Source organism: Platichthys flesus, chromosome 23, assembly GCF_949316205.1.
Source record: "Platichthys flesus chromosome 23, fPlaFle2.1, whole genome shotgun sequence".
NCBI classification, from domain to species: Eukaryota; Metazoa; Chordata; class Actinopteri; order Pleuronectiformes; family Pleuronectidae; genus Platichthys; species Platichthys flesus.
The window spans coordinates 6,451,202-6,476,927 of record NC_084967.1 but is presented as its reverse complement, the minus strand read 5'-3'; the positions used below and the strand labels follow the sequence as shown (position 1 = coordinate 6,476,927).

At 40.0% G+C, this 25,726-nt stretch overlaps 2 protein-coding genes across 2 annotated transcripts; both read left to right on the top strand.

Moving 5' to 3' along the window:
* The first annotated feature begins 61 nt into the window (after positions 1–61).
* Positions 62–13,456, top strand: LOC133948848 (solute carrier organic anion transporter family member 1C1-like). The gene is made up of 15 exons (XM_062382883.1): positions 62–959; positions 1,540–1,641; positions 3,323–3,464; positions 3,881–4,013; positions 4,878–5,002; positions 5,141–5,287; positions 5,434–5,532; positions 5,667–5,927; positions 6,612–6,776; positions 7,927–8,122; positions 8,225–8,390; positions 9,293–9,477; positions 9,994–10,058; positions 10,169–10,286; positions 10,869–13,456. The coding sequence occupies exons 2-15, from the start codon at positions 1,591–1,593 to the stop codon at positions 11,080–11,082; spliced, it is 2,067 nt and encodes a 688-aa protein (XP_062238867.1). The 5' UTR covers positions 62–959; positions 1,540–1,590; the 3' UTR covers positions 11,083–13,456.
* Positions 13,457–17,323: 3,867 nt separating this feature from the next.
* On the top strand, positions 17,324–25,690 carry LOC133948844 (solute carrier organic anion transporter family member 1C1-like). Its single transcript, XM_062382877.1, has 12 exons — positions 17,324–17,570; positions 17,705–17,837; positions 17,929–18,047; positions 18,846–18,992; positions 19,140–19,238; positions 20,171–20,413; positions 20,516–20,680; positions 20,985–21,385; positions 22,320–22,504; positions 22,600–22,664; positions 22,821–22,938; positions 23,062–25,690. Exons 1-12 carry the CDS (start codon positions 17,486–17,488, stop codon positions 23,528–23,530), a joined length of 2,229 nt encoding a protein of 742 aa, XP_062238861.1. The 5' UTR covers positions 17,324–17,485; the 3' UTR covers positions 23,531–25,690.
* The last annotated feature ends 36 nt before the right edge of the window (positions 25,691–25,726 follow it).

Genomic DNA, 25,726 nt, shown 5'->3' with positions numbered 1-25,726 from the left:
CTCTGGATTGATCGCCCTCATTTTTATGCAAGTGGCCTGTTTCTAGAGGGTAAAGGGTCATGTTAATCTCATTCGTTTCATTTGTTTGAGGTTTATTTGTCATTTATTATTAAGATACTGAACCCCAAATTGCCCCCTCACCATTGCTTACCATTTCACCATAAAATGATCATGTTATATGGGTATTCGGTGTTGAGATGGTGAAAATGATTTTAATACGTGTCTATTATCTTTATAGGACATTTCTCTTGTGTTGTATCACTAGTATAAATGTAAATCAATGACTGAGTATCGTATACTCTAAACAAGTCTAATCAGGTGAGTTGATGTGAATTTATCAGCAATATGGTCTCAGAGAGAAAGCCATTGTTAGCAACTATCAATAGGACAGGAAGACTTTGATAAGGATTAGGAAACACCCAGTCTTACAAAAGCTGACTTTCTTAAGGAGAGGAAAGCATTTCACTCTTTGAAAACACCAAACTACCAGGAACAGTGGGCTTGTAAAATAAGCTTTGACCAGCTTCACGCTGCTGCTGTTTGTTGTGCGTTCAAAAGGATGGATACTCGGGAAGCATTGTGATGTTCACAGAGGAGGATGTACGAGTGCAAGCGAGTCATGATTGTCTGCGTGTGCGTTTGCGTTCAGTGAACCTCCTGAGCCTTCCGGTGCAGGTCCGACACACATCTCTTGTTGGACGTTAGCCAACCAGTGCAGGTTGTGTGTGTGTGTATGCGGGCTTGTGCCTATGTGCTCAGTGGCTTTAGGGGTTTCAGGACTTTTTATTGACATGATCAACAAGTACACATTAGTAGCCGGGTTACTCATTACAGGTGATGCTGTAGTTTGTTTGTGATAAGGCTCTCGCTTTGAGAACAAAGTCCTGTCAGGTATAACAAGCCGTCAGCTACTTCAGCACATCCCACCCATCCCTCTCAGGACCACTGCTGCTGCTCAGGTAAATACTGCCTCTACTTTTATTCATTTTTATTCCTTTGAAATCTGCACATTTTTCTTTTACACTCAATGAGGAAACATTGTTAGATGAAAGGATTGATTTAGTGTAAATTACTGGTATATTGTGTGTATGATGATCAGGAAACCAAGTGCAAAAGTTAATTTGTTTAGCATCTTAAAGCGTATATGACAGCAATCAACGAATCCACATCTTTCTATTTATTTTTCAATTTAATTACTCCACTCTTTATACCACATGCTAAAACATCTTTAAACAGGCATTCAGGTGAGGTATGTGTACCAGGTCTGTCTCTTTATGCACTTTACTGCACTCTGCATTGTTCTTTTTAGTTCTTGTATTTGTTTGTTTGTTTTTTTTTCATTAGTAAGGTTCTTACTCTGTCTTTAAATTCTTTGGCCCTGTCAAGCACTTGTGACTCTTGTCTTTGAAAAGTCCTTTACGAATAAACTTTACTTATTTATTTTGTGTTTAATTTGTGTCTTTGTGTTGTTTCCAGTTCTCCGATTTATCACACTTAGAAATGAGTTTGCTCCTAATCTCCTTGTGTATGTTTCTGCAGGCCTCTCAGAGTTGTGTTTTCTGCCTCCTCGCATCTATCGAGAACAGCATCATGAGTGTAGAGTCCAAAAAAACACGTGAGGCCTGCTGCTCCAAGCTCAAGGTGGGTGAAATGTCACCCTCTCCCTGTGTTGAAACCTTTAGGACGATCACTCACTGCTTCATATTCGCGTCCTAATCAGTATTGAGACCATGCAATGACAAAAAAACTAACCAAGCCAAATCTGTTGATTTCCATCTTGTCTCTGTGTGGTATTGCTTTGTCTTTATTGTCTGTGTCCACCTAATGCTGCACCTGATTGGGCAGTAAAAAGGTAAAGCATTAACACAGTAAAGTCGCAAAAATGTGACAAGAGATAAGGCAGATAGTTGGAGAAAATATCAGTGAAATGGTTGTTTTGACCTGGATTCATATCAGTGACTTCTTTGTTTACTACACACTCTATAATATCGACTATATACAAGTGAAGGGGGACATTCTTTAATTATTTATTTAAGAGTTGTTGATGATGTTGATTTCTTGGAAGAAATTCCCAGTCATCCTCATGAAAGTACAAAGCCTTCCATGTTGCTTAACTCTGGGAACTTTAACTCTTAGGTAAGTAGTGGCACATATCTAAATATAACACACAAGTCTATGACCTGCAACCCAGAGTGAGTCCCTTTCAATTTTTAACTTTGTTGAGGGCAAGGATACGACTGCACGCAAGCAGTATTTGTACTGATAAAGCAAATTAATTGTATTTGTCAAATGCAATCCAAACCCCCTGTCTTTTTCCATCACAAAATATAATCGTGTCACTAATGTTAATGTTTTTAGTCGCTGTTAAATAAAAACTTGTTGGAAATTCATGTTTTTAGTTAGATAACTGTAGAAGATACAATGCCTGAAAACTCTTGATTTTTAGACAGACAGTATGCAGCATGTTAGGCTATGATTGCCCCTCTTTAGTGAATGAGTAAATACTATTTAATTATGCTAATAGTTTCTATCTTTAAAAAAGCTTATTCTAATGTAAATGAGGGTAATCAGATCAATGTTGAGGCCAATTCTGAAGTGGCCTATTGTAAAGCCAGATAATGGAAGATACCTATTGATTAATTACATCCACGATGGAAGGCAAACATTGACCTGATGTTTGACCTGAACATTCAAATTCAAATAAATCCTTTTATTTTTTGTGAACTTGTCATATTGACAAAAATGTGTGATAAAGTGGCTATGGCCTCTGTCTTTCATGATGGTGGTTGTTGTTTTGATCCACACAATAAACACTGAAAGAACTCTGTCTCTCCATAGAGCAAAATATCTTTCTTCCATTACTGACTGTACAAAAATTGGGTGTTCAAATGAAATGACAAATAGGAAACTAATAAGAAATTTCAACAAGCAGATATATGACCATCACTGCAAATCAATGACAAATGCCTTAGACATGGATGAAGAAAAATAGATTAGTCTAGTTAATCAAGGAATCAATCAAAGGAAGGGAAGCGTCCATATGATAACACAACATTGATCCTTTCACTGTGGAAGTTACAACCTTTGAGACTTGGTAAGAAAATAAATCGCCTGATTTGATTACTGTAACAGCAAAAAAGGAGTTTAATCCTCTCACTCAAAATCTTTTGCCGAGAGATTCTTTATAAGATAGTCATTTTTCAACAGTCATCATTCTAAGTTGATTGAGAAGTATTTTCTCTTATCCTTATTAAATCTGCTTCTACTGACCATGTTTCACTGGAGAAAAGGTTCATCCAACAACTCCTTGTGTGTTTTTCAGCTCTTCCTGGCCTCGCTGGCATTTGTGTATTTTGCCAAAGCCTTTTGTGGAGCCTACATGAAGAGCTCCATCACTCAGATTGAGAGACGCTTCGACATCCCCAGCTCCCTCATTGGGGTTATCGATGGCAGCTTTGAAATGGGTATGTGCAATGTTAAATATGGGATGTTTCGTTGGGATAATAAAATATTTTTAAAAAGTGAAAATATCGTGGGATGAAAACTAGATTTGTAACAGAGATTGAGCCACTAAATCTCCCTCTCAGAAGAATAATTTGATGAATCAGGACATTCATTTTTATATGGATTGAACAAACGAATAATAATAAATTATGTATTAATTAGTGAGCTTTACAGGGTGGTGGTAGGCAGGATATGTTGCATTGGAACATGCTAAGCTCGGCTAACTGGTAGTAACTGCAGTAACAAGTTTAACCTACAGACGTGACAATCACATCTGCTGAATCATCAAACCCTCGGCCTGGAATTGCGAAAAAACATATTTGCCAAAATGTCAAAGCACTTTGTTCAGCCAGCAATTCATTCCTCTCATTCCCAGGCAACCTGTTGGTCATAGCCATTGTTAGCTACTTCGGTGCGAAGCTCCATCGTCCACGGCTGATCGGTATCGGCTGTCTGATCATGGCTGCTGGATCTTTCCTCATCGCAATGCCCCACTTCTTCCAGGGATTGTAAGAACACAGTTTGCTTTTCATTCTCAATATTGGACTTTTGCACAGTTAAGACTTATCAAGGTATATCCTGCAGTAATTACACACATCAGTTAGAATAATATAGTAGCGACACCAGGTCTTGGAGGCAGAGCTGGTGTGCATGCAGAAATAAAGTAATATTAAACCACATTGGCCTGATTCCAATAATGAGTTATTATTTGTTTGTTATATTAAACTGAAGCAAAATGTAATAAATTATAGTTTTAATTGCACTGCAGGATTAACTTGTTTGGGACCCCGTTTGCGTGATTTCTGTGTGTCACTGGTAATTTAAATTGTCCCACATTAATGCAATTAATGTTAACATGACACTAAAATTAGATCTGATTAAATAAGACAGGATCAGACATCATGCATGACCCACATTAGTTGTTGTTCTGCTTTTGTCCCTTGACAAACATGAAAAACATGCAGTTCATTAAGTCTACACACAGGGGCGTTTGGGGCCCCTGGAGGTCAAAGGCCCTGCACCAGTCACCTTTTTCATAATCAGGAATAAGTCATATGAATGTTGTTATTAAGAAGATATTAAATCTATGAAGATAATACATTGCATTTGGCTTGACAAAGGTCATGCTACTTTCCTGCTCCAGTTTAACTCCAGTTATGAGATCTGCACTGTCACCCAAATTTAAAGAGCTTAAACCAACCGATAAGATAAGACACAAATATGTACTCAATAACAATGTGCATATGTAGCATGTGAGCACATTGTTTACCTTAGGCACAAATCCAAATGCTTTCAATTCAGTTAAAACTGTTTTATAGTGTGTTTACTGAACTGAACTGAAAAGTTGTTTAATAATCCTTAATGTTTTCCAGGTATAAATACGAGACAAGTATGACTCACAGCACAGACATAAACAGCACAGAGAACATCCTGCCCTGCTTGTCCAACCACAGCATCCCTGACGCAGATGAGACGCTTGATTTAGCACCTCAAGCAGGTACAAGTCAACCACCTCTGCCGTCGGTTAAGCATCCTTAACATGAGTCACAATGTCAAATCAATACATTTACGTGAAGATAAGTATGTTGAACCTTACATGAGATTTCAGTTCACATTCTAAGTCCACCTCCCTTAGCTTGTGAGAAGGCAGCTGGCTCGTCCATGTGGATCTACATTTTCCTGGGAAACATGCTGCGGGGGATTGGAGAGACTCCCATCATGCCTCTGGGTGTGTCCTACCTGGATGATTTCTCCAGAGAGGAGAACACTCCTTTCTATTTGGGTTAGTTTATTTTGTTGATTTATACTCTGCTGTGGATCTTAGCTACATCATCTTCAATCTTATATCACTCTGATCTTTTATCTTCCTGCCCCATTTAATGTCACAGTACAGGAATATTTAACCTTTATGTTTCTCCATTGTTCCAGCTTGTATCCACACAGTGGGAATCTTAGGACCTATGTTTGGGTACATGCTTGGTTCCTTCCTTGCCAAGATCTATGTAGACATCGGATCTGTGGATTTAGGTATGTGTTAATGTGGTACACATTGCATAGCCAGACAACATCACATTAGAACTTCTCACAGTCACTGATCAAAAGGTCTGAATGCTCCAACCCTCCTTCAAAAACTGCTGTTATCTCCCTTCTCCTTCTCAAAGACAGCATCAGCATTAACCACAAGGACTCCCGCTGGGTGGGGGCCTGGTGGCTGGGCTTCATAGTGACCGGCATCGTGCTGCTGCTGTCCAGTATCCCATTCTGGTTCCTGCCCAGGTCCCTGCCCAAGCAGGGCGAGGAGGGGAGTCAGAGTAAGAGCACAGAGCTGGCCACAGTGGCAGAGCAGGAGAAATTCCTGGCAGAGGAAAACCAGGAGCATGACGAGAAAGAGAAGCCGGTTTCGTTCCACGAGATGGCTAAAGGTAACGTGTAGCCTGCCACATCTAACTTATAGTTACCTTAACGTTTTAGCAAGAATGTAAGAATGTTATTTCAGATAAGGCTTCACCTACAATGAGCATAAACCAATTCTCAGACTTCTGAGAATTGTGTCACTATATTAACAGGTTTAGGAATAAAAGCATTGAATCATTAACGAGCTCAAGCCCAGTAAAACCTCAACCCAGACCAATAACCCTGATACCTGGACTTACTGCGACTTACCACCACGCAACCTGAGCAAGAGTCAAGATAATAGAAAATGTGAGAACTGCTGCTAAAGGAAATACAAACATGCTATTCAATATATTACAATGGCAATATTTGAAGAGTTATTTCCCAGCAAAAAGGTAAATTATGACAACAAACCCACGGAAAAGGAAATATAAAAGTTATGCTTGTAATCATGCTCTTTAATGTGTGTGAAATCAATCTATGTTGCTGAGATATGAGAAATGAGGGCAGCTGTTATTTATTTATTGTTATTTTAGGCTATAGTAGATTTATATGTAGATAAATGTATGACTTGAGTATGTATACATAAAGGTATTTCTAAATGTGTTACCATACAAATATACAGACATACAGCTGTAATAAATAGAATAATAAGAATTTTGATTGATGTAAAACTTTTCTATCACCTTTCGCTGTGCTTTGTCCTTCACCAGATTTCGTTCCGTCTCTGCGACGACTCTTCAAGAACAGCATCTACGTACTGATGATCCTAACGCACCTCGTGGCCGTCAATGGCTTCATGGGCCTCATCACCTTCAAGCCGAAGTACTTGGAGCAAGTCTTCGGCCAATCCGCCTCCAGGGCCACTTTCCTCATAGGTACGGAGCCATAACTCTGCACTTTGTAGCCAGAGGCGACTGAAACAATGATGTTATTGAAGGGAAGTGTGATTTTGAGAGACAAAGCTAACGTGGAATGTGAGCACCAAGTAGCCCACTGTGGACTCTCCTTTTGTGTGTGTGTGAGTGTGTCTGTAAAGTATCAACTTGAGCTATGATTAACTTTTTATGTTTACCTGCAAGGCAAGTAAACACTGGTAGTTGTTTGAACATTTATAGATTTAGAGCCATTGTCGTTCAATTACCCTTTGCAGGAATAACAGCTGAACAGGTTTGAATGAAAAATCCTTATGTGTGGTGTTTTCTCACTGGAGCTTCTTACTGACACATGAACGCATCACAAGGTATTTTAAAATTGTTAATGAGCCTGCATGAAGTAATTTATTTTAGTTATATACCAAACAGAATTATATAGATTCCATGGAGTACTTCTGCTGTTGTAATGTGGAAAGATTGTGGTGGAGCACAACAAAAAATCGAATTATCAAAGCAAATAAAAAGCATTTATTCAATTAGGGAACTATAGGTAATTTAAGAGTTGTTAAAAGATTGAATAAATTATTAATTCATTGATTTATATATTTATATTAAACCAAAAACCATCAGAGCCCTGTCAAAATATTTGGAAAAACAATGCAAAAATAGAAAAGTGGTTATGATGAAGAGAACATGCTGTTCTGAGAAATGGATTGCTAGTAAAAGGCCTGTTATAAAGTTTATTTGTATAACACATTTAAACAAGGCAATTCAAAGTACTGTATATGATGACAAATTGTAAAAGCGACATTAAAGCACATATACAAGCATCTAGCATCTGCCACTTCAGATGCAAACACCAAACCGACCTCGTCACGGATAATATAAAAAACAATTTAAACAATATCCATCTTATATAATTTTATGTAGAGTTAAAAGAAATCTAGTTGCAGTTATTCAACTTTTGTGATGATGATCATTTGTCAAATAATGATGGGACCTAAGCTAAAATACTTCAAATTTCTTGCAACTCTACGGTTCCTTTAGATTTCTATCTCCTACAGCTCCCAGGCTTATGTGTTACCCAATGTAAATTACATGACCGGTAGTACAATTTTATGCTAAAGTAATTCTAACGTGTTGATCCCTCCAGGTATCCTGAACCTGCCGGCCGTAGCTTTGGGCATCATCACCGGAGGGTTTGTGTTGAAACGCTTCAAGCTGGGCATCGTCGGAGCAGCCAGGGTGTCCATTACTGCCACAATGGTGTCCTTCTGTCTGCTTTCCATGCAGGTCTTCATGCACTGTGGACAAGCAGACGTGGCTGGTCTCACTGTCTCATATCAGGGGTGAGTAGAGCACTAAACCATCTCTCAATGCTGTATGAATGTAATAAAGATTCTTAACAGTATGTTTAATTTGATCCATGTCTGTGTTTGCGTGTGCACCAGGGCTCCTCAGGTGTCACACGACCATCAGACTTTGCTGTCGCAGTGCAATGTGGGCTGCTCCTGCTCGGTGAAGCACTGGGACCCGGTGTGTGCCTACAACGGCATGACGTACACCTCGCCATGCCTGGCCGGCTGCCAGACCTCCACTGGCATTGGCAGGGACATGGTGAGACCCTCACAGAAATTGTGTAACTGGTAGAGGGAAAACAGACAACCTTGCCGAATTTAAATGACACAAGATCACTTTGACAAGAAGTATAAGTTTGATATCATTGTTGATTTGATTTGATTTGGTTCTGTGATGATTTTCTGACCATTTTTCAGTGACACTGATTAGTCACAGAGGAAAAGAGAATGAAAAAGGACAGGGAGACATCACAGATACTATTTTCTGCACCGACACTAGCTCCAAAGTCCAGAAAACATGTGAACAGACATGAGCATGGTAACACTTCATGTCTGTGTCTGTCTCTTGTCACAAGGCCACATTTGATTCAAGCACACTCTGCTTAGTTTCTAGAAAGTTTAGAAAACAAAATGACCAACATTCCCCTTGTGAAACCAGATTTAAAGTCACTAGATCTGGAGAAAATTGCGCAAACTCTGAAATGTCAGCCCATAAACATGACAGATTTTCTTCTGACAGATCAAGATCCATTGATTAATATCTGAGAATGCAACAAAAAGGAAAATCTTATCTGATCTTGATCTTCAACAAAATTGAATGGGTCCTTTCCTTCCACCAAGTTAAATAGTAAGCGGTTCAGGCGTTTATTGTCCTGCTTACAAACAAGTTAACAGATAGGAGTTAACCTACTTGGGAGAGATAACAAACTGAATTGAACAAACTGTGTGCAAGTGATGATATGCGCAAGTCTTTAGTTCTACTAGCAGCTCCTAAAGGGCCAAGGCTGTTGGACTGGAATGAATAACCTGCTTATAATGTTGTTAAAGCCTCAACAGTAGTTTTTTTTCTGGTGGGTGATGTGGGAGTTCAGGCCACAGGATCATTACTAACTCATAAACATAGAACAACTCACATTTCCTCTCTTTTCTCTGGTTCTTCAGATGTTTCATAACTGTAGCTGCGTCGAAGACAAGAGGACATCATCTGCGAACATGTCTGCAGTGCTGGGCCAGTGCCCCAGGAGCAGTGACTGTGAAGGCATGTTTAAAATCTACATGGCTCTGTCTGTGATTGGATCCTTCATCTCTGCGTGCGGGGCAACACCAGGATATATAGTGCTGCTCAGGTCAGAGACTCTAAATCTGAAGGAGCTAATGTTTCTCTTGTCATTTACATTCATCATTTTATACGTATGTCATGTATATAAGTCCACTTTAGATGATGATACACAAACCTCATGAAGTGAATAGAGAACAGTGGTTTTCATGGCTGCTTAGTTTTACTGTCTGATTACCTGGTTAAAAAAGATTTAGTTTGTAGATTCCTCAATTTATCCAATTTAAATAATTTAATCAATGGTCATTATATATATTATATAAAGTAAACATTTTGAATTCTTCTCTTTAATTTATATTTGGAACTTTAATGTGGAGCACCTTACATGCATGAAATATGAGTGATGTGTTACATTGGTGGAGTGATACGATGTAAACAGTGTCGTGTTAGTTTAGCTATGGGGAATTCAAGTGTCCATGGTTGTTGGATTTAGACATCGAACATATGTGGAGTTAAGTTATAATAAAGGTTAAAGGGACAATACATTGACATCAGCCTTTAATATGACTTTCACTACATGTTCCAGATCCATACAGCAAGACCTGAAATCCCTGGCATTGGGAATGCAGACACTGATAGTAAGAAGTCTGGGTGAGTACAGGACAGAGTGTTGTAATAAAAATGAGACTTATACCAGGTGATAAACATCATATTCATCCCAAGTGTCCAATGTAAGCACACATGACTCTGTGTCCTTCCAGGTGGGATCCCTCCTCCTATTTATTTCGGAGCACTCATCGACCGAACCTGTTTGAAGTGGGGTACCAAGCAGTGTGGCGGTCGAGGAGCTTGTAGGCTCTATGATGCTAACGCCTTTAGGTACAGTGAAGCTTTTATTTTATGATCTTTCACTTTCCTGCTAGACCAACCTAGTATTAATAATTAAGCAGGATATTTCTATTTGTGGAGTGTTTCCAAAAGTTTGTGTCAAATAACTTTTTTGCATTTACATTTATGTATCTTATGGAACTCAATATCTTCTATCGTCTACCATAGATGATATCAATATCTTCTATCATCTTGAGTCTTTTTTCATTGTCACCTACTTAAATATAAAATTTAAGTTTATGGAATATTCCACGTAAATTAGATGCACAAAAGAATGAACAAGTGTGTATTTATCAGTGCCCAAGAGAGTGTAGCAAATTTTGAGCGATTTGGACCCTTCAATATGAATAAATATTTGAATAGACAGGCAAGATCACAACAACAGATTATGGATTCTTCAGTCTGGGGTTCTTTGTGATGAGTTGGGCTTCATTGAACTTTGAATAAACAGATGAACAGCTCCTACATTAGTATTTTGTAGAGAATTACAAGGAGGAAGATAATTAAAAACAAATGAAAGAAGTGACATTGAAACTGTTTCACTTCACCTGCTCAAACATACTTCTCCCCCAGGGTGACATACATGGGCTTGATAAATGGACTCTACTTCCTGTCCAACATGCTGTGGGTGGGTCTCTACCTCCGAATTGTCAAGCGACAGAAGAAGTTAGCGTTGAGGAATCAGGCTAAAGAAAACGGACTAGAGGCGAACGGACAGGTCAACGGACACGCAACCATCAGCATCGCCAAAGACAAAGAGGAGGCAGACAAGGAGACCACCATTTAAGATGGTATGAAATCAAACCATAATACAGGTGAATGACACATGTAGTATTTCCCATTACTTAACTACTGTGCTGCACCCGGACTGGACCAGATGCAGTAATGGTACAGTGTCAGAATTGTATACCTCTTTTTCTATGTAGTATGTGTATATATGCTGTATTCATATATACAGTATATGCTCAGTTTAGTGTATGTACAGTACATTGTTTTAAATACTAGTTCAAGAGAAAGTGTTGTTATGTGTTACTGACAAAGTATTTTTGAATATGGCAGACACTTTGTGGGATTATGGATCCCTCTGCTTGTCTTCATTCAACTATATTATAATGAAGACACAGAGGGTGGTTGAGGGTATCATGTGTGATAGGTTAGTAAAATCGTCCAGTTTAGACAAGATGAGTAATTGAAGAGGCGTAAATACACAAAGTATAAGAGGAATAATTAGAAATGGCAGATATTTGATTTCACATACAGATGATTATTTTTGTTTTAAGAAAAACCCCTTCACTTACTGTATACAGGATGAGTTATTATAGACGGTACCTGTACCCATCAAAGTAAGTGAAGTCTGTGATTGCTGAAGGATGATCCAGTCCGTGAACGCAACACAAGAATGAAATATATTTAGTTTATTAAGGAAGATTGATCAGATGTGTAAAACTTTAACGAGGAGGAGGAGATCCAGACACGTTTTCTTAACCATTTTATATCTGCAGCTCAATCCCATTTTAGTTGGTGCCCATATATGGGCCACCTAAAAAAGAATAGTTCGGCTGGAGGAATAAGACAAATTAAACTACAGACTGCCATTTGTTAGCTCAGCTCAGCTTAGCACACAGAGGCTCAACACTGGTTAGTTTGTTTAGTCTGCTCAAAAAGTAAATTCCAAAAACATTGTACATGTCGTAGAATGTATGTAACGCATTGAATAGGGAGCATCAGACTTGTGATGTACAATGTACACAACTAGACCAGTAGGGAAGTAAGAAATCACTCATAGTGGATGGAGTCGAGAACCGTTTTGTCTATCTGTTCTGAGAGGGGCAAAATTCTCTCATACAGATCCTCAAGTGATTGTCAAGTGCTGGGTTATCTTTGTAGTAAATTTAAAAAATTTGGCTTCAGTGTTCAACAAAAATGATCTAGTTGTGTTTTCCCAACTACTTTGCTATGGATATTAGCTCATTCCCCTGTCATAGCTTTGTCCTCTGGAAAAGAAGGACAGGACGTTTGGGGGGATTTTTGATTTATTAATTTTGAGAAATCTGCCTTAATGGCATTAAGGTTAAAAACAATAAAAGCATTTTATTTAAAATCACATTAACTAATGTCAGACTTATATTGCAATTCCAATGAACACCTTCTCTCACGATGAACAGTTCAGTTTGTTTGTCTCGATTTTGAACAGTTCACCTATTTTACAAATATTCATTTATTTGCCCTCTATTCCACATTCTAGAAGTCTGTAACAGAATCCCTCATGAAAATGTACCCGGAAACTTTGCTAAAATGAATAAAACATAGAAATATAGCTTTTTTACATGTTTGGTACCACAGTATAGTGATTAAGGAGGAAGCCAAGATGATTTATGGTCTTAAAATGGTCTTTGTAAAGGAAATCTGACATTTCTCTAAAAAGCACAGACACACACACACATACACTCATATAAATAGAGGAATCAAGTCCATTGGACCAGATGTCAGGAGAATTATTCTGACTATAACATAACATTGATCAACTTGAGCACTGTCCCCTGCATTTACATTTTTACAGGCACTGAAATATATTTCAAATCTTTCAGGAAATGTTGGTTTAACTTTTGTCTCGGTTTAAACTCACTTATACAGATTTTCTAAAGGTTTTGAATAAACTATGCAGAATCATCTTCATGAATCGTTGTGCATATTTGAGATGCCCATTATGGGATGTACTGTCAGCTGTCACAGAGGCAGAAAGGTCACTTTACGCTCTCTGTTAATGGCCCCTGGCTGCATCGAACATGTCCGAACATGTTGTGTGACTGACACTGCACACACTTCTTGTTACATCACATTATTTTACACAAAAACTAGAGGTCAACATTCACATAATCCTCTGAATCCCCTCTGTTTGTTTTGGAAAGTTCTCTAAAGTTTGCACAGTGGACTAAGAGCTGGTGCATTGTCGCTCTGCTACTGTAAGTTTTAACTCTGTTATACAATGACTGCATAGTTGTAGAAAAAAAAATTTAGATGTGCTATTAAAAACTGTTAATAAAAAGAATTCATATTGTTGTTTTTTTTGTTTTATCTTCATCATTGCATTTTTACAATTATATTGATTGTCCTTGAAAATATATGTAAGCCGAATTTTCACAATAAACAGTTTTTATGCATTTTCTTTTTCAGAGCGTTCCGTTGATGCTGCATTACACCTGTTATCGTGGTTGTCTCACATATGTCAAGCTATACAGTTTCCATATAATCCATTTGTCTCACTATAAAGCTGCAATAACCATTATTTTATTGCTAACAATAATTAATGAGTTAAAGAAATAGCTCCCTACTGAACAATGGTCCTCAACCTGAGCATTTTAGCATATTTCAGGGATTGTTTTGTTTTTTCTGGTCTGAAACTTTACTCTTTTGATTCACTCTCACGAATGTTATAGCCTTAACGTTGTGCCGCCCCACGAAAACAGCCACTAAACTTGCCATCAGAGTTGGGTTGGACCATAAGGACGAAGCACTTTCAACCTTCAGTATGTCACACTCTCCCCTTTAATACACAGATTCCCTGTATTACATACTATTTGCACATGTGGATATTCACGCCCACACATGCAGGCTCAAAGTTGAAGGTTGTAGCGATTACATAACCTGACCTGATCAAACTTTGTGTTTACGCTGTGCTATAGGTTTTCTCCTCTTATAAAAACTAAACCAAAAGTGATGTTTCTTTTTCTTTAAACCACTTTTTAAATAAGCTCTTAGCACGTCATGCAATTTATTACAATGGTTATGAGCAGTGTTTATGATATGTTATGATTGGTAGTCACTTTTATTGCTTTTATGACACTGATTAAGATTTACTTTTTTGTAGATAAGACCGAACAAGCTGTTAGCTTGCCTGTTTTAAGCTTGAAATGGAAATGATATTATCTCCTTTGCATTTATTATATTGTTAATACACTCATTTATATTTTACAAAATGTCTTGTCATTGATGAACATGTGGGCCTTCAGTGCAGTGACTGATTTCTCCAGCGGGTTGTGCACAACACAACAAAATATCACTGCAAGGCCAACAGGACTCTATCGTTGCTTATATATATTTTTTACAAAGCAAAGACAGACAGTATGTCTTGTAGAGTTTTATACAAATAACATGAGGTCATTAAAAAGTGATGGCGAACTGCTGCGATACGAACCTGTCTTTAGATGTACCTGAAACTACATCCAGTCCCAACAGACCTGCACCGAGTTCCTGTCCTACGTACTTTGCTGTTTCTGTACAGAAATGTGACGACGCTTAATCTTAATCCTTGGAATTTGCGAGGGGGCAAAGCTTGATTGCATGACCTGTTGCTTGGCTGCCTGAACGCTCCCCACGGGTTACTGGACCAACAGGTCCAGTCCAGAATCAGGTGGTGCACGAGAGGTGGATAGGACATTCATGACACTTGACTTATCAAAATAAAACCTTTCTTTAAATCCTATGTAAAAGCAACAAGTAGTAACATGTTACCTTGTGAGAGAGAAAAAAAACTACCACAGGCATTTGTTAGGAATTATTAATCATTCTTCACTTCTACCCTCCCTGCTGTTCTCTTGCTGCTGTCCCCCTCCTGGCTGGCATGTGTGTGGAATAGAAATTTGTGAGGCCTTTTGTCCCACTGGAGCCGAGGAACAGCTCTAAGCCCAGACAGGAGAAATAGAGGGAGAGGGGAGACTCCAGCTCCCCCAGCCTGGAGATGCAGCAGGTGCTTAAAAAAACTTCCTCAGCGGGGGATTTGCAGTCGCGACTTTTCTATTTCTTGTGGTGGCAGGATGTTTGCCTCTGACTCTGAGTGGGAGCTGTGACCTGGACAGACCTGAAGGGGATTGTTGTTGGTATTGTACGAGCTGAAAGCTTCTCTGCAGGACAAATGAAGTCACTGGAATCAGGTTTTCTCTGTGACGTGGACTCGACAAGCAGCTCCTGACGTTTACTGAGCTGAGAGCACGGTGGAGAGAGGACACTGGTGAAGTTTACACAGGTACTGTCTCATACTGTCGGCCCTCTGTTTCCCCTCAGGTGTGATTTTACAAAGAGACAGACTCTGCCTTGTACCAGACGTTGGCACCTGATAACATTTTCAGTGAAAACAGAGAACCAGTTGATGCATGTGTGTCATTTTGACTCATAGTTTTGTTTTTCTCATGCAGAGAGCGAACAATTTACTAAATTTAAAAAATTTAAATTTGCTTGACAGTATGAGTGCAAAGGCTCATGGGATTGTTAAGTTAAATAAAGATGTTTTAGACGTTATTTTAGTTATTGGTTAATGTTCACCTTGGGTTATTAGGTTTTTATGTTAAAGTGTTTGGGATAGTTTCAAGTTCAATATTAGTTGTTATTGTAACAGAATGGAATGTTAGAAGTGATTTGACAGGGGTCAGGTCCCTATTCACATGAAAAGTGTTAATAAAACACATTATACCTGCAGGTTGTGATTTAGAATCAAAAGCTTTGGTGTCAGTCTTCATTCTGAGGGTTAACGCCAATAAAAACACATCTGTACATAAGCCTGACCTACTTTCTTATAAACATCTCCTTTATTGTCAATGGTGGACTAAGTATTAAAAAAAAATGTTATGTAAAAGTGACAACAATACATTGTGAAAATACTACAGCAAAATGCATTGATAATGTTACTGCAGAAAACTCATGTTACCTTATACCAAGATTAATTATGTAGACCCTGTGGCTGCAGAGATATCATCTATTCATCTTTGAGCAGGAGCCTGGGAAAAGAAAAACCTAATAAAAGTAAAATGAATCATTGCTGTTACTCATTAGTCATACTGACTCATGAAGTATGAGGTAACATAATCTATTAATGCTGTCTATCTTTGTCTATACACGCTTGTCTTGCAGTGGCTTGAGAGCTAATACCTGCACATACACCGGCAGTACAGTACAATAAAGTACACTACAGTACAGTAGAGTGCAGTGCTACCATACAGTAAGATGGAAGAAGCTGCAGAGGACATAGACAAGATGACCTCCCAGCAGGCTCTCTGTGTCCCAGATGAGACAACCAGCAAACGGCCCAGAATCTCCACTCTCAAGGTGCTGAAGCTGCGACTAATCAACACTTCTCTTCGTCCTGGTTATGTACACTTACATTTCTTTATGGGCTGAAGTTCGTTCTACTGATATGAACATCACGGATGCCAAAAAGTCGGTGCAGCAGTAGAGTTGTTATGTTTTCATTGTTGTGTGCCTGTGAGCATGATTATGCAAAAACTACTGAACAGATTTGAGCGAAAGTTTACATGCAAGTGAAGTAAATTGATGACCCTCAATACCCTGTTTGTGTTACTTCTTGTATGTGTCAGCCCCGTGCGACAGACTGACAACCTTTCACCAGTCCCCCCTTTGACCCTTGTATAGATGATGGAGAGAAAGTTGTTTCAAATGTGAGACGCACATCTGTTTTTCACCACATCAGTTTAGTTCCCCCGAAAGTAGATGGAATCAAGCCAAGAGCCGATCTGAAGTTGTTTTGGAAAATGTTGCCCATCTATAAATCCCACTCCAGGTCGGCACATCACGGTGTGTGGGGAACACTTCGGTATCAGACAGTGAGCTCGGACTCAGACTGATTGCAGCATCGCACAGCAGTCATCATCAGCCACAAGTTAATGGAGCATTTCATCCAAAACACATTTATACTTTCTCTCTCTACATAGGTTTATTTCAGTTTGGAGATGTCGGGGTGTAAAGTGAAACTCCACAACAAATACACCCGAAGTATATTTATGTGAGCTCTCCTATTCATACATATGTGCAGTATGTACAACCATGAGTATATAGCTGAGAATCAGAGTCATTAGACATTATATCTAAAATACAGTCCATAGAAAACCATGCAGGAGCACTGCAGTAAACCCTGATGGGAACGGATTTCGTAATAAAGAACCTCCAGGGTGCCCCCCCACACAGCGGGTGGAGGAGGTGGAACAGTTTCAAAGTTTAGATGAATATCCTGTGGTGGTTTGGAATCACATCCTTACCCAGAGTCAGAGCTCAGAATTAGATCCATGCCATTGTGTGTTGCATTTAAAAAAAATGAATTCTCATTCTTCCTTTTTGTCTCCTAGTTGTTTATTGTGGCGCTGTCCTTCGCCTATTTCTCCAAGGCCCTGACAGGGACCTACATGAAGAGCTCCATCACTCAGATCGAGAGACGCTTCGACCTCTCCAGCACGCACATCGGACTCATCGATGGCAGTTTTGAGATGGGTACCGTCTATCACTCTAACCCTATTCCTCGCCCATCAGGCCTCACTTCTGTTCTTGACATTTTATAGCTGAGGATTCTCTATGTCTCCTCTTCTTCCCCTTCCTCTCTTGGGTTTCCCTGCCTCTGGACACAGGCAACCTGCTGTTCCTCGCTGTGGTCAGCCATTTTGGTGCCAAGCTGCATCGGCCCAGACTCATTGCCATGGGCTGTGTGCTCATGGCGGTGGGGGCCTTTCTCACCGGCCTGACCCACTTCTTCATGGGCAGGTAAATGTTAGAAAAGAACAACACTCGATTTTAAAAACTTTTGTAAAAAAACATGTATAATGTTTGAGTGTGGCAACCCCTTTTTTCGCAGCTACAAGTATGACACGGTCATAAAGCTTTTCCAGAACGACAGTGTAAACATCGCTGCCTGTGTGGGTCCACTGGAAGAACCTGAAATTCTAGTAGAACCTTCTTTAGCGGACAAGACAGGTGAGACTCTAATAACTATGGTGACCTTATATTAGTAAAACACATAAACACAAAGAGGTGGCGTGAACAAAAAGTCCACTTTAACATAACACCAGGTTAAAACCCTTCATAAGTAACCGGCTTCCTCTCAACCAGCCCTGGAATGCACTGATCCCGGTCTGACCTTTAAAGCCACTTGCCTCCCGTGCAGCAGCTTCAGAAAATATCAAATCCAAAGCTCCCCTTGTTGGTGAGCTGCTTTTTTAAAATGGTGGCCCTCGTAATAGGAAAAGTCAGACACAGTTTTTCAACAGAGCCAATGATCACTCACACTGCAGACGGCGGAGCAAACAGACCAAGAGCTGAGAATGTGTGTGCAGACGTCTGTGATATTCATGGTAACAGAGCCAGTCGCTCATCTCTTCATGTGTTTTTCACCGTGTGGAAGTGCCACTTTTTGATCTTATTAATTCTGGTTCCCTGAGATGAGCTTGCAGCTGAAATGTAACTGAACCCTTTCTAAAGTCGAGCCATAACTAGATCTTATTCTCACAATAATGTATTGATGAATGATGTATTCATGGAGAACAATGCAGTGGTATGCAAAGCTAAAACCAATTATATTAATATGATCCAGATTCAGGTGAGGTCGCAGACATTATTTCCTCTTTCTGAATGAAATACAAGGACAATCAAGAGAGGGGTTTTATAAGTTTGCTGTATCTATTTTTATTTAACTTTTAGACAAACAAGTAGCACAGTTTTCCTTGAGAAAACTAGTGTCACACACTAGTTGATGTGTGGTGTGTGACTTTGCAGCCTGTGTGAGGGAGTCGGGCTCCCACATGTGGATCTACGTGTTCCTGGGGAACGCTCTGCGGGGCATTGGAGAAACCCCGGTCACACCTCTTGGCATCTCCTACATCGATGACTTTGCTAAAGCTGAAAACTCTCCATTCTACATCGGTGAGACATTATTGCTGCTTCCGGGTCTCCAGTGGCATTTGAAAAACACTAGTTGTAGTGATGAAATTATATTGAATGAAGATGCAGTTGACTATTACCCTCACTTCAACTTCATACAAAATGTTAATCTTGTGATTGTTTTTGCAGCATGTCTCCAGACCATTACTCTCCTGGGCCCCATGTTCGGTTTCCTCCTGGGCTCCTACTGTGCCAGACTGTATGTTGACATTGGATTTGTTGATATGGGTAGGTTTAATGCATTGCCAGAGCTGAAGTCAAGACATCACGTCCATGTTGCCCTATCGCGTTGACTAATTGCGAGTCGGCCTCAGCTATCGTTTTTATAGCATCAAATATCGAATCAATCGTTCAATCTCTATATGCAGCGTAACAGTGGGGGGCTTATGCATCTTGATTTCATGCATATCCATCAATGCTCTCTTCTAAAGCCTTTTCTAGTCTGATCTAGTATCCTAACATAAAAAAAAACAATAAATACAATACGTCACACTGCAACTTGATAACATTGTTCATGTATTTGTACTTTACTCAAGTATATACATTTTTGGGACCTTTTACTCCATCACAAATATCCTCAAATATCTCACCTCACCTCTACACTACAGTTTAATAATGCAATGTGTTACATGTCCATACATATTACTTGTTTTTTAAATGTTTAAAGATTATAAACAGCGAGAGGGGATTTGGTTCAATGATCCAATCAGAGTGGACAGGCTCCATTAGAGATGCCACGGTCCAGACTTAGCCATATTGATGTGGTAAAACATTGATATATGTAGAACATATTTGTACTCTTGCTTAAGTAAAATGTTCAATTACCTCGTCATTATAAAAGCCAACTTAAAATTGCTGTATAAATTTGGGTTGGAATGGAAAATGTTGTTTTTGGAACTTCGATTTTTTGGAGCTTGTGACCAAGGCTGGAGCTTTGGTTCTGCTTCATTTGGACCAACCCTGCTGCTCATGGTCAAAAGGTTTGACATTAACAGGTGAGGACGTCTTTAACTGTCCCTGTGAGGAACTGTCTTCCAGGTACACTCTGGTGTCTAATATGTTGACTTCACACAAAGGAAGTAGCAGATCAAAATTATAGCACACACATTTTACGCTTGTTCCTGCTGATCATTCACTTGAAATCTCTTCGCTTTTCACAGACAGTGTGACCATCACTCCTCAAGACGCCCGCTGGGTCGGCGCCTGGTGGATGGGCTTCATGGTGTCCTCCGCTCTCCTGCTCGTCTCCAGCGTCCCCTTCTGGTTCCTGCCCCGTTCTCTGCCCGAGCAGGAGGGAGATGAGGGCCAGCCGGCCAGCTCAACCCCGGCTGGGACAGATGTCGCGCTCAACAACAACAACAACAACAACCACCACAACCTCAAGTTGACCGAAATCGCCAAAGGTACAGTGGAAAAAATCGTCCTCTTTGTGGCACTGGTGACATTTAATTTCCAGCTCGATACAGATTAGGTGTTTTACTTTGCTGGATGATGTCCTGTCGCAGGGTTCGTTCCGTCGCTGAAGCGCCTGTTGGGAACTCCTGCTTACTTCTTGCTGCTTTGTGGCAGCGTCCTGAAGTTCAACTCCTTCATCGGCCTCTTCACCTTCAAAGCCAAATACATGGAGCAACAGTTCGGACAGTCTGCATCCAGGGCCAACTTTCTCATAGGTAAAATAAAAACGGCTTCAAACTCACAGTTAGAGATGATGTTAAGGTTTAGGTTAAGGTTAAGCTTACTTTATTTGTACCCGTAGGTAGATTTCTTTTGCAGCAAAAAGGAGAAGGCATCCATTCAAAACAGTAGAAGATTATAAACACACAGACACAAGACAAAACCAAAAAAAACATTGAGAAAAGTGGTCAAATACATCAGAAAACATTGATAAATGTGCACATATTCTGGAAGAGAGTCTATAACTAGGCACCAGTTATATCACCCCAGTTTCCAGACCCTTTGGACTTTCTCTTCCAGGTGTGTTGAACCTGCCCGTGGTGGCCGTGGGGATCTTCCTGGGAGGACTGCTGATGAAGCGCTACAAACTGAGCGTGGTGGCGGGGGCTCAGCTCTCCTTCGCCACCTCCTTCATGGCCTACCTCCTCCTGCTGCTACAGTTCGGCACCAAGTGTGACAACATTCCCGTGGCTGGGCTCACCATTTCATACAACGGGTCAGACATGAACTTGTGGAATGATAAAGACAACTTCAGGACGCAGAGTGTCTCACACGACAGAGAGATGCTCTCCTCAGATTGTAACAGAGACTGCTCGTGTTCGGCAGAGGAGTGGGATCCTGTGTGCTCAGACAGCGGCATCACCTACATCTCTCCGTGTTTGGCTGGCTGCCTCGGCTCCAGTGGATACGGCAAAAACACAGTAGGGCCACAGGAACATACAAATGTACACTGTTCACCTTTATCAGACAAGTAGCTGGAGATATTTTGGTTTGATGAGTTACTTGGATACTGAGGTTTCACAATTGAAAACCTTCCAAACGTATTTGAGCCACAGCAACCTGCAGTAAACTCACTTGACAAGATTACCTGCATGTCAGCTAAATAAAGTAGCCAGTTATATATTATTTTATACAATAATTAATTCTTACCTAACATTTTGAAATAGTGTTCTTTTCACGACATCTTCCTTGATTTCTGGTGCAGATCCGAATAAATCTGTCTGGACCTAGTGAATTTAAATGTGCTTCTATCGAAGAAAAAATTCATGCTGTTTTCTCTGGACAAATTCCAATTACCTTCTAACATAAAAGTCGATTCATTGCATTCATTTTAATTTTTTAAGGGCACACATGATGTTAATCAATATATTACTATATGCATATGTAAACCTATGAAGGGGAAGCTATTTTCCTATTATTCTCTGAAACATATATGTTTGACAGCAGCAGCTAATGGGTTCAGCAACACACATTGTACCAAAATAAACTAAGGTCAAAGGTCGACTATTACAGCTCCAGCTGCATCTCTCTCTTCTTCATACAGCAAATAAACAGTCCTTCACATTTGTTGTTTGTTATTGTTCCTCCATTTTATAAAATTTTAAAATACTGCAAAATGAGAATCTACTTGCTTTACATTACAGTCAAGATATATACATCTAACATCTGGGTAAATCGATACCGTGTTACTGTGTGAGTGTGTAAATAGCCAATCTAGAATCTAATTAGTCGTTCCTGGAATTTCTTTATGGAAAATGTGAGAAATCCTTTAAAATTTATCTATCAGCCTGACTGGAGTTTGAAATTACAGTATAACTGGATGTTACTTTACTTATCTCTGTTTTTTTATCCCAGGTTTTTCAGAACTGCAGTTGTGTGTCCGCCTCCTTCCCAGCAGGCAGCAGTACGTCGGTGAAGCTGGGTCGGTGTCCCCATGCCAAGGACTGCAGCCGCAGCTTCATCTCCTACATGGCCGTGTCTGTGCTCAGCTCCTTCATCAACTCTCTGGGAGCAACACCCGGCTACATGGTCATCATACGGTCTGTGCACCAGATCAGCATATACCATTCTTTTGATGGGCAGCTTCTTGAAGGATGATTGATATGAGTGACCTGTTGCTGTTTTTTAATTACAGATGCATCACACCAGAGCTCAAATCACTTGCTCTGGGTATTCAAACCTTGGCAACCAGGACTCTTGGTGAGCCTTATTACTGTCAGTTTCATGAAAAGTAGTTTTGTAGTAGTTCTATCCATTTGATTTTGATTTGTTTTAGTATGACCTGTTAGATACTGATCTGAATCTGATTTCTTTGGTATTAATAGTAACAGTTCACATCTGGCTGATGCCTTTTAGGTGGAATTCCTGCACCGATGTATTTTGGGGCCCTGATTGATTCTACATGCCTGAAGTGGTCGATCAAGAAGTGCGGGGGCAGAGGAGCCTGCCGCATTTATGACTCTAACATGTACAGGTATGTCCCAGGATGCAAATGTGGAAATAGAACATCATTATTACTACTTCATCAGCACCACCTTACACACCAACACATTTATTTCTTTGTTGCCCTCTGTGCATCTTTTGTCTGTATTTTCAGGGTCATCTTCCTGGGTCTGATCACTTGTCTCAGTGGCTCCTCATACATATTCATCATCGCCGTCATCATCCTCCTCAGAAGACAGTTTCGAAAGCCAGAGCGGGAAATAGAGAGACAGCAATCGAAAGGGAAGGAAATCGAACTTAAGACCTCATCAAGCGCCACTGAGGACCAGCTCACCGCTCCCAAATGTCACATCCCAAGAGTTTTGGTGAGGATGGCGTCAGAGCTGGAAGAGGGAGGGGACGTTCAAAGAACAGAGAGGCTCGCCAAAGATGGCGGACAGCAAGAGTTCCTCTGCCTGACAGAGGCCACAGTTGAACCCTCTCCTTCTCCTGCTAATGGAGCAATGTTAGGGCCTCAGTCCGAGGAGGAGGAAAGCGAGCAGAAAGACGAGGTCTCCACGGAGTCAAATATACAAGTTGATAAAGAGAGCGCAGAGGACAAGGACGAGACACAACATGGATAAGAAGCTGATGGACCACAAGGATAAGGTGTTCACCATCAACTGCATATGAAAATGGACGTAGACTCAAGGTACAGAGAGTAAGCCAGCGTGGAAGTCCAGCATTCTCTCGACTCCACTGGTTGCAAATATAAGTCTATGAGATAATGACGTCTCACTTGATTTGTAACGTCATTAAACATTTTCATATGGACTTTCTGATCACATTCTCTACTTTCAAGTCTTCTTCGACACAGCGTCATGTTCATTTTGTAAATGATGGTCCCATTTAGAGTAGACAATATAGGACAATCGGCATCGGGGCCTGGATACCATGTGATTGAAAGCTCCTAGCGTCCAATAGGTAAAGGTTGCAGTTGTAGGTGGGCGTGCAGTGTCAAACTTGGCCTCGGCTCTTCATCGTAAAATTCCAACAAAATAAGATGGAATGTATACTTTTTTTCAAGTTCCTTCATATCAAGTGTAAGTAAGTAATTTGTTAAAAGATGGAATAGAGCGACAGGATACAAATAAATCTAATAATATAAGATAAATGATACAAACATATTGAGAGAGATGGCAAAAGGTTGTTTGTCTAATGTCTTTCACTTGTTGCAGGTGGCATTTAAAATTATGTTTATATACATAGAATAGAGGATCGCTTTCTTCCAACCAGTTCTGTTACTGAATACACATGACTTGTACAAGCTTTCAAAATACAGTCTCACAAATGTTATTCTGGAGGGTTATGGCACAACTTGAAATAATGAAACATACCACCAGCAACTCTGACCAAAGAGTTTATCATATCCATGCGTTTCATTAACGACTGGAATCTATTTCCATTCTGTACTGAACAGACCAATCCCCTTTACAGACACTGACCACATGTCTGTTAATCAAATCACTGCTAACATTTGATCCCTCTTATGTCCAAAGCTCGAGGAACAGAAATTCAGCATCAACGAATGTGACAATGTAAACAGAGGCAATGCTGCCTTGTAAATGGAGGAGCGTGAAACTAATAGGGCAGGAGCTGTTCCTCGTGAAGACTCATTCAGACCAGACTTATACTTTGTCCTCTGTGGTAAAAATGGTTTTCTCTCTCTGACATGAGGCAGTAAATTAAAGAGTGATGCAAAATCTGTTAGTAAAATAAATCAAGGCATGTGACACAGGATTGATTTTCCCTTGACTATAACTTACAGAAATAGCCTTTTGAGTCCTTTACGTGCCTACGACGGCCTAGTTGTTCACATCGCCCACTGTATTATTTCTCTTTTCCTTTTTCTTTCCACCTTGTCCGACTTGTTATTCCAAATTTCTGCACATTAGCATTTCTAAAGATCCTCCTCTTCTTCGCATCCAAGGAGGTTAAATATTTAATGGGTTTATAATATATTTTGCCCTGGCAATTACTGCATTACTGCAATGACATATTAAGTATTGTTTGTTAAATGTCCATCAGTCGAAATCTGGTTTGAAAAGACAAATATGAGTCTTAGCCATAGGGGTCTTAACAAAGGTTGGATTATTAAGTGTATCCTTGACTCTGTATATGTAAAAGTAATAGTTGTGTGATGCTTTAAATTGCTGCAGACGTCCTTGTGGAGCTTCCAGGAAACACAGGGAGGTGTTGGTTGGACCTTGGTGGTTTTGGGGGTGTTACACATCCATTAGGACTGCACTGCATCTGTTAGCTCAAAGCTGTGGTGAAAACCACCTGCACTTACTAGCAGCCTGTGGTGGCATTTCCCCCAGGGCGCCAGTGGGATGATCTCGATGGACACAAATCATCACGACATTAAGAAGCATGGATTGTTATGTTATGAAAGCTACAGTCATAGTCATCAATTTGACAATTTAAACAGTTCATCTTCTATTCACTCCAACCAAATCCGGGTTTCTGTTGAGAACACATCATATACCATATAACAGAGGGTATTTCTAGCTACACTCAGACTGTAAACAACAGATAAAGCACCAAACAACCTACTATCTTCCCATAAGTGAAGCCAAAGCATCTTGATCAGTCCCTGGTGGCTGGTTACAGTATAGCTCATAAATCCTGCATCCTGCACAATGTAATAATAAATATATATTAAAAATGATAATTAATGTTATGGGGAAATATTCAACACTTGAAATCAAGTTTTCAGGGAAACAATCGCAAAGAGACGTGTTTGCTAATCCACTTTTGAATTTGTCACATTCCCAGGT

Coding starts and splice junctions, on each gene's coding strand:
- LOC133948848 (XM_062382883.1), top strand. CDS start 1,591: ATGAGTGTAGAGTCCAAAAAAACACGTGAGGCCTGCTGCTCCAAGCTC. Junction 3,465..3,880: donor CGATGGCAGCTTTGAAATGG/GTATGTGCAATG, acceptor TCTCATTCCCAG/GCAACCTGTTGGTCATAGCC. Junction 8,391..9,292: donor CTGGCATTGGCAGGGACATG/GTGAGACCCTCA, acceptor CTGGTTCTTCAG/ATGTTTCATAACTGTAGCTG.
- LOC133948844 (XM_062382877.1), top strand. CDS start 17,486: ATGAAGAGCTCCATCACTCAGATCGAGAGACGCTTCGACCTCTCCAGC. Junction 18,048..18,845: donor TTCTTTAGCGGACAAGACAG/GTGAGACTCTAA, acceptor GTGACTTTGCAG/CCTGTGTGAGGGAGTCGGGC. Junction 22,505..22,599: donor GGCTACATGGTCATCATACG/GTCTGTGCACCA, acceptor TTTTAATTACAG/ATGCATCACACCAGAGCTCA.